Source organism: Cebus imitator, unplaced genomic scaffold (assembly GCF_001604975.1).
Source record: "Cebus imitator isolate Cc_AM_T3 unplaced genomic scaffold, Cebus_imitator-1.0 Scaffold36, whole genome shotgun sequence".
NCBI lineage: Eukaryota > Metazoa > Chordata > Mammalia > Primates > Cebidae > Cebus > Cebus imitator.
In genome coordinates this window covers 2,512,664-2,531,665 of record NW_016107351.1, presented here as the reverse complement: position 1 = coordinate 2,531,665, position 19,002 = coordinate 2,512,664, and the positions used below count along the sequence as shown (strand labels likewise).

General features: G+C 45.7%; 1 protein-coding gene across 1 annotated transcript in view; it reads left to right on the top strand.

Annotated features, from left to right (window-relative positions):
- The window catches only part of RPTOR (regulatory associated protein of MTOR complex 1), a 405,759-nt gene that overhangs the window by 177,392 nt on the left and 209,365 nt on the right, over nt 1–19,002 (top strand). The window contains exon 5 of the mRNA XM_037737259.1: nt 4,878–5,024. Within this exon, the coding sequence (XP_037593187.1) occupies nt 4,878–5,024 (147 nt within the window). The remainder of the gene's footprint in view (nt 1–4,877; nt 5,025–19,002) is intronic.

Sequence of the window (19,002 nt, the reverse complement as noted above, 5' to 3'; positions counted from 1 at the left end):
GGTTGGTGCAGCTGGATGACAGAGGAATATTCCACGGGCCAGCGACTGTCGCGTGGACGTTGTTTCTGTCCCTGCAGCGCTGGGTCTGTGAGGCTGCAGGCTACCCTTTGCTGGTTTGTAGGGCCGTAATTCCGGCCTGGAGCCTGACAAACGACCCGGGACCTCTGAGATGGAAAATGAGGTCTACATCCCATGTTCTCATCAGGATTCACTCTCAAAGGTCATTTTCCACACTGTGGCTTAATAGAGTTGGTTTTATATTCCCTAAGGGATACAAACTTCCAAATTGTTGCAGTCTCACTAACTGTAATGTATATAGCTAATGTTTGAAAGGAAATTGCCTCTCCTCCAAGGCAGTGGTTCTCAGCCAGGGAGACTTTTCCCCCCTAGGGGACATGGGGATATTTGCAATGTCTAGCAGCCTGGTGATTGTCACATCTAGGTGTGGGAGTGGGTAGCTAGTGCTGAATAAGATTATGTTTGCACTGGACAGCCCCACAAGGAGCAGTCCGGCCACCAATGGCCCTGGTGCTGAGGGGGACAGACGCCACTCACGGAGAAGCCACCGCAGAGGCCCGCATCCAACAGGCTTCCCAGGGCAGGCGTGGGCCGCGAAAACTGTTCCGTAATGAAAGCCCCTCTCAGAACAAAAATCCCTAAGCTGAGAGCAGCTGGAGCCATCCGCATCCATGGCCCTGTGCCCTGCTGCCTCCTGGATGCTGCTGGGAGGTGAAGACGTCCGGCCCCAGCAGGACTGGGCCGCGAGGACCCTGCCTGTAGCCCGGCGCTGGCCGCCAGCAGATCACGGGGCATGGAGGGAGAGACTGCCGACGCTGTCCCAGTGCAGCAGCACCTCAGGGTCAGGATGGATCATCTTTCTGAACTTCGCACCTCAGACATTTAAAACAGAGATTTTGATTTTGACAAATGTGGAAAATAGATTTCAGCTCAAAAAGCAAGACCTGAGAACACGGTGTGTTAAAATCTCTTTCATTTCATGCCACTTTGCAGCCCTGGGGCCCTTGGGACTTGTACCTAGAAGGGAGTAAAGATGTCAGCAGCCCCCGTTTCACTGATGGTGGCGCAGAGGACGTTGTGAGGTGGCCGTAGGGTCAGGGCTAGGCAAGCTATACTCAGATGCTGTACACCCAGAACATTATGGGAGGTAAATAAACAGCACACAGCGTTCTTGGGGGAAAAAGATGAGCCCATTTCCCAGGCTGCTGCCAACATCCTTTCTCCTGTCAGTGTGGGGGTAACCCTGCCCAATTAAAGGGCTTCTTTGGGCCCTTCTTTCCCCTGGCAGCAGCAGGGAAGTGGGTGGAGAAGGAGAGGAGCACGCTTCCCCCACCTCTGGAGACCTGTGAGCGCAGCCTGCAAGCTCTGGCTCCAGGAGAAAGTGTGGTCAAGTGCAGCATCCCGTGGCACCTTCACTGTATTCACACAATTATGTGACCACATCATGCACTGAGAATGTGGACACTGCACCTCTGACCATGCCACACACTGAGAATTCACACATAATTGTGTGAATACAGCGAAGGTGCCACAGCAGATGCTGCACTTGACCATTAATTCTGACCATGTCACACACTGAGAACGTGGACACTGCACCGCTGACCACATCACACACCGAGAACGTGGACACTGCACCGCTGACCACATCACACACCGAGAACGTGGACACTGCACCTCTGACCACATCATGCACTGAGAATGTGGACACTGCACCCCTGACCACGTCACGCTTTGAGAATGTGGACACAGCACCTCTGACCACGTCATGCACCGAGAACATGGACACTGCACCTCTGACCACATCATGCACTGAGAACGTGGACACCGCACCTCTGACCATGCCACGCACCGAGAACGTGGACACTGCACCTCTGACCACATCATGCACTGAGAATGTGGACACTGCACCCCTGACCACGTCACGCTTTGAGAATGTGGACATAGCACCTCTGACCACGTCATGCTCTGAGAACGTGGACATTGCACTTCTGGCCATGTCATGCTGGCCAGAATTTGACTGCAGGACAGACTTCACTGGAAAGGAAACTGGGCAGTGTGCTCAGCTACAAGTGTTTTAGAAGAGAGAATCATATTCTCTCTCTAATCTCGAGTAGACTAGCAGTCTCTACCACACTGCATTTAGATAATTTGCAGCTTTTTGCCAGTCAAAACATGTCATGTACAAATGCCAGTATTTCTATAGGATGACCATCTAGAAGTAGTCAGAAGGAATGTGCATTTAAATTTTTTATAAGCACTTCTCAATTGCCTTCCATAAAAGCTTCATTAATTTACATTCTCACCATTGATGAATAAGTGCCCTGTGTCCTTCAACAGTGGGGTATTATTCACATTTTATCTTGCTTTCCAGTTTGCTGGATGAAAACAGAATGGATGGATGAATGGCTGGGTGGATGGATAGATGGATGGATGGATGGATGGATCAATAGGTAGGTAGCTTGATTCTCATTGTAATTTGCATTTCTAATCAAAAGCATGAAACTCATGATGATTGATGATTCATGTTTCTTCTGTGAATTGCTGTTTGTATCTTTTGCCTGTTTGTTGTCGTTTTGCCCCTTGTCGATCTGCAGCAGCAGTTTATATATACACGTCTAAAAAATTCTCTGTCATGTACTGTGTACCTCCTTTCTTCTAAAATGGCTAGTCATTGGTATGTGTCTTTATCAGAATTACATATTTTTTATCTTACTGTATCAGTCGGCCTTAAGACTTACTAGGTTTTGTTGACTTGCTTAATTAAGGCCTTTCATATGCCAAAATAAATGAAATGTTTTTGTGCTTTTACATTTAGGTTTTCAGTCCACTCTGTGTGTGTGTGTGTGTGTGTGTGTGTGTGTGTGTGTGTGATCTCAGATGGCAATATCAATGGTTGGTTAGAGTTTCCACCATCACTTATTGAATTGCTAATTCCTTCTTTGCAGATTTAAAATGCTGTCCTCATTAGAGTTACGTATGTGGGTCTATTTCTGGGCTCTCTCCTTTCTGTTGATTTGTTTGTCTCCCTCAGTAATACCATCCTGTAATTACCATGGATTTATAGTATCTTTAGTATCTGGCAGTGTGAGTTCCTATTCATTATTCTTTATTATTTTTTTTAACTCTTGTGCTTTTTTTTTCTGTACTAACTTTATAATCATCTTGTCAGATTCCATTAATGGAAAAACCCAGAAGGTATTTTGATTAGGCTCACACTGACTTTCGGGATTCATTAGGCGAGACTTGACATCTCTAGAATTCTTCAGTGGGTTTATTTACAGAGAGAATTTCCAGGTGTTCTGTTACATAGCGCAGTGATTATCAACAGTCCACCAAACGCGGACAGTTCAACAGCATAAGAACGGCAGAGCACAGGTGGGTGGGGTCCCGCCCATGACGGCCGTGTCTCCACACACCCCGAACACACCTGCGCTGTTGGCTCACTGTGTCATCACGGCTGAGATGTAGCTTACCTCTGCTTCTTTGCTGTGCACGGCCAAAGCTTCTGCGGGCTGCCTGCATGCCAGATTTCCCCAGGCTTTGCTTGGTCTTCTGGCCCTGTGTCCTTTTTCCTGTTGAGTTATAAACAACCCTGTAGGCAGTACCAGCGGCAGTGTGTGTGTGGCTCAGCTGCTAAGAAACAAACTCACTTTTACTGTGAGTTTGATTTCTGTCAATTTCTGGGAATTTGATTTCTGCCACAGCTTCACCACTTACACTATTGATGTCCAAGGAAAGTTAGATAATGAAGGTGTTCTGTGGAGAAGATTTCCTTAAAAATGTGAGCTTTGAGTGCGGATTGTGTTTTTCAAGTGAGATGAGAACACTCTTCTCTGCATTTACCAGAATCCTAGAATGTTCAGGTGCTGAACAGAACAGTGTGTTCGGAAAAGTATTCTACCCAGCACATTAGTGTTAGTAGGTTACTGTTCTGTGATTGAAGTGCGTTCACACAGCCAAACCCACTTGTGCCCTAAGTACTTTTCGAAAGTCATCTCCATGACAGAGTGCTTACGGGCGTCTCTGAAATTAAAGGGACAGTGGCATGCAAGCTGGAGGAGCTGGCCAACTCTCCATTGCTCCCCTCCCTTGTAAATGAGGTGCGTGTTATGTTGTGTAAGCGCAGAGACGTGACAGTAGAAGGATGAATGGAGATGCGGTGTGAATAGCTGTGGGATACGTGGAGGGAAGTCCTGCGGTGGCTAAGGAGTCAGCCAGTGGCTGAACCAGGCAGCAGCTGCAGAGGAGCCTGGAGCCACGGATGACTTTGGCAGCCACGTGGTGTGGGCGCTGCTGGAGTAAAGCAGCATCTGAGGAGATGTGGAGAGTTCAGTTTGCTGTTTCTGTTTTTGTTGTTGTTTTTGTTTTGAGACTGAGTCTTGCTCTGTCGCCCCGCCTGGAGTGCAGTGACGTGAACTTGGCTCACTGCAAGCTCCGCCTCCTGGGTTCAAGCGCTTCTCCTGCCTCAGCCTCCCAAGTGGCTGGTTTTACAGGCACCATTCACTACGTTCAGCTAGTTTTGTGTTTTTAGTAGAGCCAGGGCTTCACCATGTTGGCCAGGCTGGTCTCGAACTCCTAACCTCAGGCAATCCCCCCACCTCAGCCACCCAGAGTCTGGACAAGAGTGTCAGAATGAAATATTCTGCAGTCTCAAGGGGGTCATGAGTTCTGACTGGTTGCAGTATAGGTTGCATGAGCCACCGTGCCTGGCCAGTTTGCTGTTTTTTATAGTCTTGTGTAGAGGATAACTCAGCGTCTCTCCAGCAGCCGGGCTCAGTGTGTGTGTAACGCGCAGTACTCATCCGCAGCCCGCATTCCTGGGATGCACATGTAACACGCGCACTTTGTGTGTTTTCCAGAACTACACGCAGTATATCCCTCTGTCCATATATGACCTGCAGACATGGATGGGCAGCCCGTCAATCTTCGTGTACGACTGCTCCAACGCTGGCTTGATCGTCAAGTCCTTCAAGCAGTTCGCCCTACAGCGGGAGCAGGAGCTGGAGGTGAGCACTCTGGTGCCGGCAGAGCGGGGCTGGGTTTGTTTTGTTTTCTGTGGGAGTGGGGAGGTTGGGAGGTGTTGCACATTCTCTGAACGGAGCAGGGCTCAGAATGCTGAGGGCAAGATGGCATATTCGATGGTATAGAGCTAGGGAGGCACTGAGCACACTTTTATTTTTGAAACATAATCTTGGCCGGGCGCGGTGGCTCACGCCTGTAATCTCAGCACTGTGGGAGGCCGAGCCAGGCAGATCACAAGGTCAAGAGATTGAGACCATCCCGGCCAACATGGTGAAGCCCCGACTCTACTAAAAATATAAAAATTAACTGGGCGTCGTGGCGCACACCTGTAGTGGTAGCTACTAGGAAGGCTGAGGCAGAAGAATCACTTGAACCCGGGAGGCAGAGGTTGCAGTAAGACGAGATTCTGCTACTGCACTCCAGCCTGGAGACAGAGTGAGACTCTGTCTCAAAAAAAAAACCACCATCATCTTGTTCTGTTGCCCAGGCTGGAGTGCTGTGGTGCCATCTCAGGTCACTGCAACGTCTGTCACCTGGGCTCAAGCGATCTCCCCTTCTCAGCCTCCCAAGTAGCTGAGACTACAGGTGCACGCCATGCCAACCACGCGAAGCTAATTTTTGTAGTTTTTGTAGAGGTGGGGTTTCGCCATGTTTCTCAGGCTGGTCTCAAACTCCTGGGCTCACGCAGTGCATGCACCTCAGCTACAAAGTTCTGGGATTACAGGCTTGAGCCACTGCGCCTGGCCCGGTTCACATTTACGGGCTTATTTTTACATCTTGTTTTACTCCATGTCATTTTTAATCCAAATATTAATTGATAGCATTAATAGGGTCGATTTGTGCCTCAACAGTCACTGCCTCCAAGATAAATGTGAAAATAAAGCAGACACATTTATTTTAGGAGAAATGGACCCACAGTCTTCAGCTCCACCACCACCTTTGTTACTGCCCCAGTTTCTTTTTCTATTGTGTGTTTAAAAAATCCCCAGCAACCACTAAGCTAAAATGATTGAAAGCAGCTGCCGATGGTCGTGCCCACTTAAGGAAGCGGAGAGCCTGTGCACTGCCCTGATAATCAAGAGACATTCTGCTTGGTTGTTTTAATTAATATTTGATGTTTGAATTAAACAGTGGATTCTGAGGACAAATTAAAGAGGCAGTTTCAATTAAGAGGCCTCCATCTTGTGGCCTGCGCAAGAGTGTCGAAATGAAATATTCTGCAGCCTCAAGGGGGTTATGAGTTCTGACTGGTTGCGGTGTAGGAAATTCTCCATTTCGGAACAGAAATGGTCTTGAGTATGTTTCCTTGAGCCTTTTTGGGTATATTCAATTTTGATGTATTGTTATGCTTTTCACATTTCATCAGAAAAATGCTGAAACAGTCAGCAACAAAATTTGAAATTCTGTTAGGTAGACTTTAACATTAGCATGTCTACAGTTTAATATTTCATATTAAGTCTTTATGTGGAACACTGCAAAAGAGTGACTGATTAATGTGCTTGATCCGTGAAAATGGATCCGCATGCAACAAGTGTGTTTGTTTTGTGTTGCATAATAAGAGAGGGGGAAGAAAGATCGAGGTTTGTATCATCAGATGTTTCCCTTGCTTTTAGGCATTTCATCTTGGCTTACCCATGGGATAGGTTATCTAATGAGCATTAAAAAACTGAACGCATTGAGAGGTAATTTACTTTTCCTCGCATCAAGTAATAAATATTGCAGAAAAAGGCGGGTTTTTACATTTATAATATGTAAATAAAAATGCCAAAGAATCCTGCCTGAGTTCTGCACCAGATTTATGGGCTGTAGAGTGGTTAAGAGAAAGACCAATACATCAGCCTTAGTTAATTAAAACATGTTAAATATGGACCCGCTCCCCTTTCCGCAGAAGGCCCGCGCCTCCAGCTCATGCATAATATCAGATGTTTGCTTTCCAGCACTTTCAGCATGTGTTCCGGCAGTGCTGTGTGCTCCTTGTATGTTGCCAGGGATTAATCAGCCTAAGACACTGTTCATTTCATTAAGTGTAACAGAAAAAAATCCCATGCATCTTTTTTAGGAAAGAAAAAAATGTTTGATTGACTCATTCCTCATGAAAGAGACCAGATGAAAAAACATGTTAACTGAGATGGCGAATAGATGGCAAGGCAATGTGGGGCCATATGTCTTTAATTAGCTCTGATTTTCATCTTCCTTTTCTTTAATTACAATATAAGTCAGTCTTGTGTGTTTTTATTACACTTACTATTATTGGCTATTGTTCACTTGGTTTCTTACGTAAACAGTGGAAATTAAAATGATAAAATTAGCTCCTAGCTAATATCTTAATGTTCATTTTAGCCGTGTTACTATCTGCTACAGAAACAGGAGTCCTGTGTAGCCTTTCAGAGTTTTTCTTTTCAAATATTCATTGCCTCTTTACAGCTAGCCAAATTCTTTGTAAATTTACAATACGTTTTAATCATTTTTATTGTATGACACGAGCAGAAAGAAATTGACAGGCGAATGATCTGTTCCAGTGTTTAAAAAATAAAGAATCGATTAAATATAATGCAAGGAAATGGTTATTGGGACCAGAAAGCCTCCAAATAATAAACGCTAACACAGATATGAGTGACGTAAATTTTAAGAGGTGATGATCAGCTTTCATGCTCTTGGCGGCACAGTGCTTGTCCTGGCGCCAGGAGGTTTCCTTATTGTGTGCTTCTCTCTGAGGAGCGCCGTAGGTAGAGCAGAGGACGACTTCCTCCAAGCACAGAGGCAGTGCTGAACACACTTCCGACCATCAGAGCCAGAAAACGGCTTACGTGTCACTCAGTCGTCCTTATGTTTTTCATTGTGTCATATTTCTTTGTAATTTAAAAATTAAGAATAAAATTTAAGTCTCTCTGGTTTCAATCTTCTTTTATAAATAAGTATTTTTATTTTTACCAAATTAGTATATGCCATGGTTTGAACAGTCAAATCGTACAGAAGGTTTATGATAAATAAAAGAGTGGACAGCCCCACACCTTCTCTGCTGAGAATCCCTGTTTCCGTTTCCAGTTCCTCTAGAGGGCGGCTCCTTCTCTGCAGAGGACGTGCTGATACGACGCTTCTTGATTCATCGATGTTGGCTTCTCTGTGGGCTTTCTCTTAGCACAGAGCTGCTGTTAATAAGTCCGGTTTAAGGAAAGGAGGAATGATGTGGGAGTCTGTTAGCGAAGAAGCATATTACATGATAGTTTAAATTCGAGGTTGTGGTTTTCAGTTGTGAATTGTAAAAGAAAATTCTAGATCGAAGAGGCAGTGTCGCTCAGGACACCCTGCTTTCCCTCTTACTCACTCTCTTAGGTTTCTCTAAACTTTGTTACCTTTGCAGTTTTAAGTACTATCCTTCCGCTTTCGTTTTTAGTGTCCTCAGTAGTAGCTAATCTCTTTCATTTTTAAGGCTGTCGCTTCCTTGTACTTTCTTCTCCCTTTTTTTCTTTTACAGCTTCTGTTGTCTGTACGTTTTGCGGTTGTCTTTCATTCTCTGACCACGATTACCTCCTCGGAGCTTGAGTGTAGATTGATTCTGTAGGATGACAAGCATTAAACCTGGTTACCTGATGATGGCCGTGTAAATAGTCCTCGCTCAGTGGCTAGATAGAGCACTGTTATTTCCGTTTTTATAACTGTTTTTGCTTGTTGGCTTTTCCTGGACGTTTCCTCTTTTCTTCTTGAATTATGCATCGTTCCCACGTCCTCCACTGATGGATTCGCAAAGCGAGCAGCAGAGTGCAGAAGACGGCTTCTCGCCTTGGGTCTTCCGAGCTCTCCCGCCTCCTCCCACCTTACTCAGCCGATGGCGCCTGTGTCCTGCTCCCCAGCATCAGCTGGCTCCCCTTTGTAACTCCCCGGGACCCATCCCTGCGTCTAGACCCCACTTCTTCTCCCCTCTCGATTTTCGCCTTTGTTCTACTAGAGCAAATCCTCAAGCAGCACCCTAAGGAAGGATGCATGGCAGCCTGAGACCTTCAGCATTGGAAGGAATGAAAAATCTCACTACTGGGTTTTCAACAAATAGCAGCTTGTCTTTTTCACTAATAAGGTCTCTGAGGCAAATGATTGACTTTTCGGCAGTGCCCCCAGGGACCAGGCATCCTTAGCCGGTTGGCTTTATCCACATGGTTGCGATATGCCCACCCATCTGCAGACGTTTCATCTGCCTGGGTGTCAGGAGTAAGCGGGGAAGGGGCAGTGCTGGCCACACTTGTCTCTTCCAAAAGGACAGCAGAGCCCGCCCTCTGTATCTGCCACCTCCACATCCTTGGAGTCAACTAACCGTGGCCCCAAGACATTCAGGAAAAAAAAACTGCACTGTACTGAACATGGACACTTCTCATTGTGATTCCCTAAACAATACAGGATAACAACTATTTTCATAGCATTCGCTTTGTACTAGATGTTATAAGTCATCCAGAGATGATTTGAACTGCACCAAAGTCTGTGTGTAGGTTATACGCAAGCAGCACACCATTTGACATCTGTGCACTGGCAGATTTGCGTACCCGCGGGGGTCTGGGAAGCAGTGCCCTGTGGGTATCAAGGGACGACTGCAACAGGCAGACTTTGCTTTAGATCGTCTTGGCCACAGCCGGGTCACGTGACCCCAGCTATAGTTGGGGGCGCCTAAAGGCAATGGACTTGGGGTGGCTATGAGGTTGTCCGATGGGGACCATCAGCCACATTGCCTGGGTGATGTCCTCATTCTCACCGCATCTATTATCGATAGTGTAGGCATGGACTTTTGGGCAAGTGTCACTCTTCACACGGTAGCACTGTTAGTACTTGGGTGGATGAGTCGATGTGCTTGGTAAGCCTGCCACCTGCATCCAGATGAACGCCACTAGAGGAATATGTGTAGTCGTCATACACAGTATATGTATTGACTGAGTTGGAGAGACAGAACAAAAGAGAGAATTCAAGTGTTTTTGTAACAACTCTTATCTTGGATACTAAATCCTCAGCCTGTAAACTAGAAAGGAAGGTGAAGTCTTAAAGAAACATGCTCTTGGAAGTGGAGTTCATTAAGTCTTGTCCATCGGTTATTCTTCTTGTGGATATTTTTCAAGAGCAGTTACAGCTCACCGTCATTGAAGACAGCGGTAAAGCCCAGTGTCCAATCTAGGCAAGCTTCTCCTCTTTCTAACAGGAGGCCAGTGGCAAGTTGTGCTGGCGGTAAAGACGGTGGTGTCTCTCCTTCTGCAGGGATGGCACGGGCTCAACTGCCCCAGTCAGTCTTGTTCTGCATGTAGCCATCTTTGTTTGGTTTAGGGCTGGAGCATAGGCAAGTTCTTGGTGGGAGCCACGGAAATAGCCTGAGAATAACTTCTGTGTATCAGCACAAGAACTTGCCTGTGGCTGCGTGTCAGAAGAGTCTCATATTAAAGTTCAGCCCTGGCCAGTGCGCTGGCTCATGCCTGTAATCCCAGCACTTTTGAAGGCCAAGGTGGGCAGATGGCTTGAGTCCAGGAATTCGAGACCACCCTGGGCAGCATAGCGAAACCCCGTCTCTACAAAAAATACAAAAATCAGCCAGCTGTGGTGGCGCACACATGTCATCCCAGCTACTCTGGAGACCACGGTTCAAGGGTCAGTTAAGCTCAGAGCTGGAGGCTGCAGTGAGCTGGGATTGTGCCACTACACTTCAGCCTGGGCAACAGAGCAAGACCCCATCTCTTTAAAAAAAAAAAAAAAAAAAAAAGAGTTCAGCCCATCAGTCACGAGCATGATTCACTTCTCTACCACCCCCCTGTGCTCTGCAGGCCCTTTCTCAAGATGCTTCTGAGTAAATCGTGTTTGTGTATGGTGTCTCTGAACACGATTGTGTGGTCCAGTCCTGCCACCTCTGGCCGTATACTCCCAAAGCACAAAAACCCATCACACAGACACTCACTGCCACAACGAGAAGCTTGCTTGGGTCCACGGCATCCCCGAGGCTGCAGTGACTTCACTGCCCTCCACTGTGGAAACCCACATTTGAACTAATAGATGACACATTAGCCCCCATGCACTGATCCCCGTAACTAAATCTTCTATCAAATATTATAATGCTGCCCAAAATGACTAATGTTCAGAATCCTCAGGCTTCTGCAAACAATATGAAATGCGTATTTCACAGAACCAAGGTACTCATGTTCTGAAATCTCTCGTTCCTCTGCTGGTCCTATAGAAGGGCACACGGCATGGCTGGCATGGAATTCTGCAGCAAAGTGCATTCTCATGCTGAAGGCTGGGATGGTAGTGATTGCTGAATACCATCAATTCGTTTTTGAGTAGCTTACCTGTCAACAGGTGTACTTCTTGGTCACTGTTTCCCGATTGGAATCTGTGTGTGTGAGCTTGCAAATCTCCTCTACCGTCATCATGGTGTTTGTGGTTCAGAGGAAGGATCCACAGTGCCGATTCCACAGGAGCCCAGTTCGCCTGTGTTTGTCTTTCAAGCAGTGATTTTCATAAGTGCCTTCTCCTGTCATTTCATAGTTTATCGTTTGTAGGCAGTAGGGACATGAGCTGATGTCTGTTATTTCATTACTTTATGAATTTTCAAATATTAATTTTTAGGTTTTAAAGAGATGCTTTCGTCTTTCCTAAGTTATTTCTGTTTCCTCCAACATAATTTTTTTCCTTTGGTTAATTTTGATTCTTCTCTCTCATATTGGAGGTGTGCAATGATTTTATTGTTTCTCATGTTTAAGAATGAAGAGAAGCAGCCCATTACTGCGTGTCTGTGGCAGGAAGTGCTGGCCAGAGGGCCTTGCTCGATGGGAAGTAGGGGGCGCCGGCCGCTGCACTGGGGACTCACTGACACCCCCACCCTGAAGCTTTTATTTCTCTGCGCTCTAAATGACTACACTAGCTGCCTTTAATTTCCCCAGATACTTCAGTAACTCTATTTAGAAGAAAAAAGTCACACCCTGACTGCTTTCTGGGGAGGGCAGTGGTGTAGGGTCATTGCAGGACACCTGGCTTCAGGCACGCAGGTGAGACAGTGGCTGTCCTGATGGCAGGTCTTAAGGTAACCTGTGCCTTTCAACCCGCACCACTCCAGGCTTTGGCACGGGGGCCACCTTCTCACTTCCCTTCTCTGCATGCAGTCTGAACAATTTCACTTCCCCTTTTCAATAAAAGTTGGCCAAAGTCATCTTTGTGTACCTTACACTTTATTTATAGTAAGCTGTAAGAACCCATACTTGTGAAGGTTTTCGAAACATTAGAATATCTGCTCCCTGATGTTAAGAAATGTCTAATGTAATTGAAGCACAATATTCATTCTCTCTCTCACACACACACCCACTCTCTCTCTCTCTCTCTCTCTCTCTCTCTCTCTCCCTCTCCACCACCACAACAACCGAAGAGAAGTGCATTTTTAATTTAGCAGAAATGCTGCCATTTCCACTGCATATAGGAGAAGGGGAGTTCATCCAAAAACATGCAGTAGAAACCCCTTTAGTTGGAATCCACAGAACGACCACCCCCTAAAGCCGCGCTGAGGAGAATGGGACCATGGGAGGTGAGGTCTGCACCTGCCAGTGGGTGCTGGGAGGGCAGCCCCGGAGGGAACAGGTAGCATGAGATGTCCAGCCCGGCCCAGTGTACGTGGCAGGCGTCAGCCTTTGGTTTGTGTGATGTTTCACAGTTGGTGGGACATTTGTGCCATTTCGTCCATCTTCAGTCTATGCAGCTGAGCTGAACGTGGCCGCCAAGCCGTTCGCTGCTTCTCTGTGCCCATGCGCCGTCCCTTTCTGAGGTTTGCATGGGAAGATGAAGGTCTTCTCTGTTGGCACCTTTCACAACTCTCAGTCCTAGAATTTGGAGGCTTCAGTAAAAAGAAAAGTGATTTCTCCGCATAGCAAATTTAAGAGCCCTTACAGCCGATAATCTTGAATGAAATTCACAGACAAAGCAAAGCGTATCATTAGCACGGGTAACTCCAGCGCGCAACTAAAATTCTCCTTTCTTCGCAAACACTTCGCTGAGCCTGAAATCTTCTTCGGCCAACCTAACGTGGCAATCTCCTGCACCGCAGCCTTGACGTTAGGACGCGTTGTCTTGTAGCCTCTCTTCTGAGGTTGTCAGCTTACGATACATCTGTTACGTAAACCTGCCAAGAATACCTCATGTTAAATGGACGCTCAGGATATATTTATAGATTTGGCTTGATAAATAAATACATGTTTGAATAAACTACCTTTAGTTGTCTTTAGATGTATCTGTGATCCATTAAATATATTGGATCTTTAATTGATTTGTATGAAATATGAGAAGCAACAAGGAAAAATTTATTATCCCTAATTCATGAATACAATATACTATTTGCATTTGTCATAAAACTGGGAGTTTTCCCAAAATTAATTCTTAGAATTTAACCGTCTTTTTTTTCCCTAATTTCGTCTATTTTAAAGTATTATCTGAAATCGCTTGATAATCTGGACCACAGATGATGGCCAGCACCATGGGATGCAGAACGGGGCACTGCGATCCCAGCAGGACCCATCTGCCTGGACCTGCTTGCTGTCGCAGGAAGACCTCTGCACCTACCACTGGGGCTGAGGGGCTCCCCCTGCCCCAACAGTGAGGCAGGAGGGAGTGAGGTCTTGACCAGATGTCTTTCATCAAGGATCCTAGTGGCACAGGGCAGTGGAGCTTCTGGCTGAACGTGGAGCCTCATGAGAGGAAAGGGGCAAGGGGGAAGCCAGTGCTTTCATGGACAGAACACCGCTGTGAGAAACACAGAAGAGGTGCTCATTCCCACCATTCCTCTCCGGCATCGCACAATAAGCCAGTCTATGCAGAAGACAAGGGCAGGAAACAGAGTCGTAGAGATCAGAAAAGAAGAAGTTAGGCCATCTTTTCTTGAAGATGAAGTGATCATCTATGTTGAAATGTCAGCCCTAAGTATCACGGTGGTATTTACAGGATTCTCCATCCAACGAGAGCCAATATATACTAGAATACATCAGTGCCCACGGAACATTCATCAACATAGGTCATATCCTGGTCATCAGATAAACCGCAGCAAGTTTTAAGATACACAGAATATGGTCTTTAACCACAGGAGAATCAACTACAAGTCAATAAACACAAGAGAAAAATCTGTGAAGAGAAAACTAAACAACGTATTTCTGAATAATGGGTCAGAAGCCTCAAGGGAAATTTAAAAAAATGCATAGAATTAGATGAAAAGGAATATGCAGTGTATCTGTGTTTACAAGATGCAGCTAAACCAGTGTTGAAAGCAAAATTTATAGCACTAAGCTTACGTTAGAAGAGGAAAGAGATCAAATTATTAATATAAATTCCTACCTCAAGAAAGTGGAAGAGTAAAACTCAAAGCAATTCGAAGAAAGGAAATGATAAAGAGCAGAAATCATTGAAATAGAAAACAGAAAAACAATGGAGAAATATCAAAAGCTGATTCTCAGAAAAAAATCAATGAAATGGATAAATTCCTAGCAATACCAACAAAATAGAAAGAGAAATCAAGAGGGAGATGGAAAAATCTCTACGGATCCTGCAGCCATTTAAAGAATAATAAACAACTTTATGCTCTTAAATTCAACGACTTAGAAGAAATGGACCAATTCCTCTAAAACCCCCAACTACCAAAATTCAACCAATTGACTATTTTGAATATTATCTGTTCAGAAGATAATCCAAATAGTCCTATAATCATGAAAGAAATTGACTTTGTCACTTAAAATGGTCTGAAAAATAAATCTCCAAGCATACATGGTTGCACTGGAGAATATTGCCAGACGTTTCAAAAGAACACCAGTTTGGCACAATGTCTTCCAGAAGATAGACGTTTGGGGAGCACATTTCAGTTCATTTTATGAGGCCATCATTATCCAAATGTCAAAACCAGACATACTGTTCAAAAAGCAAATAAAAACTGCAGATTAATATCTGCCACAAACTTAGATGCGTAAATCCTAAAAACAATATTAGCAAGTCAGTTCTAGCAATTTAGAAAAAGAATTATACTCTGTGACCTAGTGGGATTTTTTACAGTTATAGACGTCTAGCCCAACGTTTAAAACTTAATTACGTACTTCATACCAACAGACTAAAGAAAAGTTATAGGATCCTACCAACTGATGCAGAAAACTCTTTCAACAAAACATTCATGAGAGTAAAACAAAAAAGCAAAACCTCGCGGTAAACTAGGAATAGAGAAGAGCTTCAATTTGATTAAAAACAAACATCCGTAGAAACCCACAGCTGCCCTTTTACTTACTGGTAAAAGATTGAATGTTTCCCCCTTAAGACTGGAAGCAAGGCAAGGATATAGATTCTTACCACTGTTATTCAGCGTTAAGTACTGGAAGTTCTAGACAGTGGGATAAGACAAGAAAAAGACATTGTCGGTTATCAGGGAAACGCAAGTAGAGGCTATGGTGAGGTGCCACCTCATGCCGCTGAGGTGGCAGCAGTGAAACAGAGAGGTGATAACAAGTGCTGGTGAGGATGTGGAGAGATTGGAATCCTTGCACACTGCTGGTGGGAATGTAAAGTGATACAGCTGCTTCAGAAAATAGCCTGGCAAGGTTCTCAAAATGTGAAACTGAGGGTGACCCTGTGACCCAGCAGGAAAGTGGCGTGCACTCTAGAATAGCGCCCGGCCCACGGTAGGCGCGCAGCTGACACCTGCTGGCTTGGCTAATGAGCAGAGTAAACAGACTCCTCCTCAGCAGTGTAGGGGCCCTATGGGTGGAGGGCGGTGCTGGTGTGGGGCCCTCCGGCTGGAGGGCAGAGCAGGAGGCCATGGCAGGTGGTGGTAGTGCTTGGACTAGGGCGGTAGTTGTGGGAGAGGCAAATGTTTGCATCTGGGCTACGTTGTGAAAGAAGAGTGATTCACCCGGGCTTACCTGTAGGATGTAAGCAAAAGGAGGGAAAGGCAATGCCAGCATTTCTGACCTGGGTGGAACAGAGTGGCCGTCTCCCAAGCCGGGTGGACCATGAGGCTGGGTGCGGGATGGAGGTCTTGCGGTATAGAACAGGAGAGCTCTGCTCAGGCAGTGTGGAGTATGAGGTCCCATCAGAGATGTTTGTTCAGCATCTCCTGTAAATTAGGAAGGGTGACAGAGCATACAGCAGCACACACGTGGACAAACCTGGCTCTGCTCCCATAAGAATGTATAAGAAGGCGATCAGTGGCATCCTGGATTAGACAGTGGCTGAAGCCAAGGGGTGGTGACGAGCCCCTGTGTGGTTCGTGTAGCTGGAGGGGAGAGGCCAGCCGAGGTCTGCTCTCGGTGGTGTGTGCAGAGGCTGGGAAGAGGAGAGGCATTGACAGACCAGACCAGAGACGTTGCCAGGGAGCTGGAGGGAAACCAGGCACTTGTGGCATCAGGAAGTCGGGAAAAGCATCAGGAGAGCCTTCTAGAGGTAGGGGAGTAGCTGATGGCTCTGCTGCTGAGTGGCTCACACGATGAGGACCAAGGATGGACTGTTGCATTTGTGGACACAGGGCCGTGGCTGGACTTAACAAAAGCAGTTTCAGTGCAGGGTGGCGGGTTCTCCTGTGATTCTAAACTGTTCAAGAGCCGGTGGGCGATGCCATGTGTGGCTCCCGAGAGAGCTTTGTTTTCTTTACGTGGACATTATGAGAGCATGTGTTTGTGCTAATGGGAATAACCTGGCAGACAGGGAGAAAACACTATGTGGGAGGGAGGGAGAGCTGCTGAGGGTGGCCCTTAGGAGGAGGCGAAGGGACCAGGATCCAGTACATGAGGGGAGGAGCGGCTGGAGGAGGAGCATGGAGGGGTCACTCCAGAGGGGAGGGGTGGCACGTGCACACGGAGGCCAGGTCTGGAGGAAGCACGAGGATGCACAGCACAGTCGAGTACTGGAGGAGCAGGTCTACTCACACACGTATATAAGCATTGTACATATAGACGTGCACATATACAGCATACACACATGCACACATATGCTCACCTACATGTACATGCATGTATGCACATAGGCATATATGCATATAGACATGCATCGATGCCATACACACACACACACTATACTCATCTATATACACATACTTGCCCATACATATACACACATGCACATGTGTGTACAGTCATATACACAGAGAAACACATAGGCACGATAGACACCCACACACATATACATGCATATGTACATGCACATAAACATACACAGACGTGCACACATGCACATATAGACATGTACATGTATACATGCGCACACACCCACACGCTCCTGTATACATACACATATGTATATGCTTGCCCCATACATATATAAACATGCACACATGTGCAGATACACATGCACACAGAAACATGGACATATACACACATACATGTGTACATATACACATATGTGCATGTATGCACATACCTAAACATATACACATATACACCCTCACCTGTATACATACATGGTCCTACTCACATACATGCAGACATATACATGTATACACACATATATGCAAACATATACACTGACCTATATACACATAGTCCTATATACTAACATATGTACATGTACACATATATACTTGTATACACACACCTATACATATATACACACACCTATACACACCTATGTACACACAGTCCTATATACTCACATATTTACATATATACACCTATATATACATAGTCCTATATACTCACATACATACATATATACATATATACACATATACACACACACACATGTACATATACACATATATACACATATACATACACCTAAACATACACACACATACACACTATATATACACATAGTCCTGTATTCTCACATATATGCAGATACGCACATATACACGTATGCACACACCTAAACATATATGCACACATGCATATATACACACTCACCTATATATGCACATAGTCCTATATACTGACATACATACGTACATATATACATACACGTATACACATACCTAAACATATACACACATACTCATCTATATACACATATGGTCCTACATACTCACACCTATGCAGATACCCACATATACACGTATATGCACACCTAAACATATATACACACTTGCATATATACACACTCACCTATATACACACATAGTCCCATATACTCACATACATGCAGACATATATACACATATACACACACCTAAACACATGTACACACACAGACAGCTTTTGGTGGCATGCTGCAGCACATTCCTAGTGCTTCACATATGTTCCTTTCTAATTGGTGTTTATTTTGGAAGGTGCAGTGAGTACATGTGTCTGGATCCGGCCTTATTAGATTGCCCTTTGAGCACCAGGAAGAACACCCACTTTATGCCCAGCTATTACTGGTTTCTCCAGCTTTCCCTCCTCCTTGTTAACAGAATTGGAACCCTTCCTGTCTTCCCGTCTCTCTCCTAGAGTTAGCCAAGGCTGTCTCTCGTATGACTCAGTTCATTAGAGTTAAGTCAGCAGAAGCACAGTGGCTAATGATGAACAAAATATTTCCGGGGGTGAAGGCACCCACCTGGCAGGGGGCAGGACCCTGGACAAGGGAACCAGGTGCTCTTGCAGGTTCCGCCATGCAGACAAGAAGCCACAAGGACCGAGGGAGGCCAGAGGAGATGTCTGACCTGAGCCTTAGAACATGAGAAGTGGCCGGCTTAAAGAAAGGTAAGGAAGGTGTGTCAGTGACAGGGAGAGGCAGAAGGTGAGGCCGGGACATGGGACCCACTTATGTAGGGAGCTCCAGCAGTGCTCTGGGGGTGCTGGGCATTGCCAGGCCTGGAAGAGGCTGTTGGTTCTTGTGAAAGGTGTCTGCATGGACTAGAACTCATGAAACAGATCATAAAACCAAGCAGCACTTTAAACCCAAATGCTACTTTTACAGCTCACTTTGCTACTGTGCCCTCAGCACAAGGGTCGGGGGGCACGGCCCTGGCTACGAGCACGGCCCTGGTTTACTAGCCCAAACCTGGTTTACTAGCAC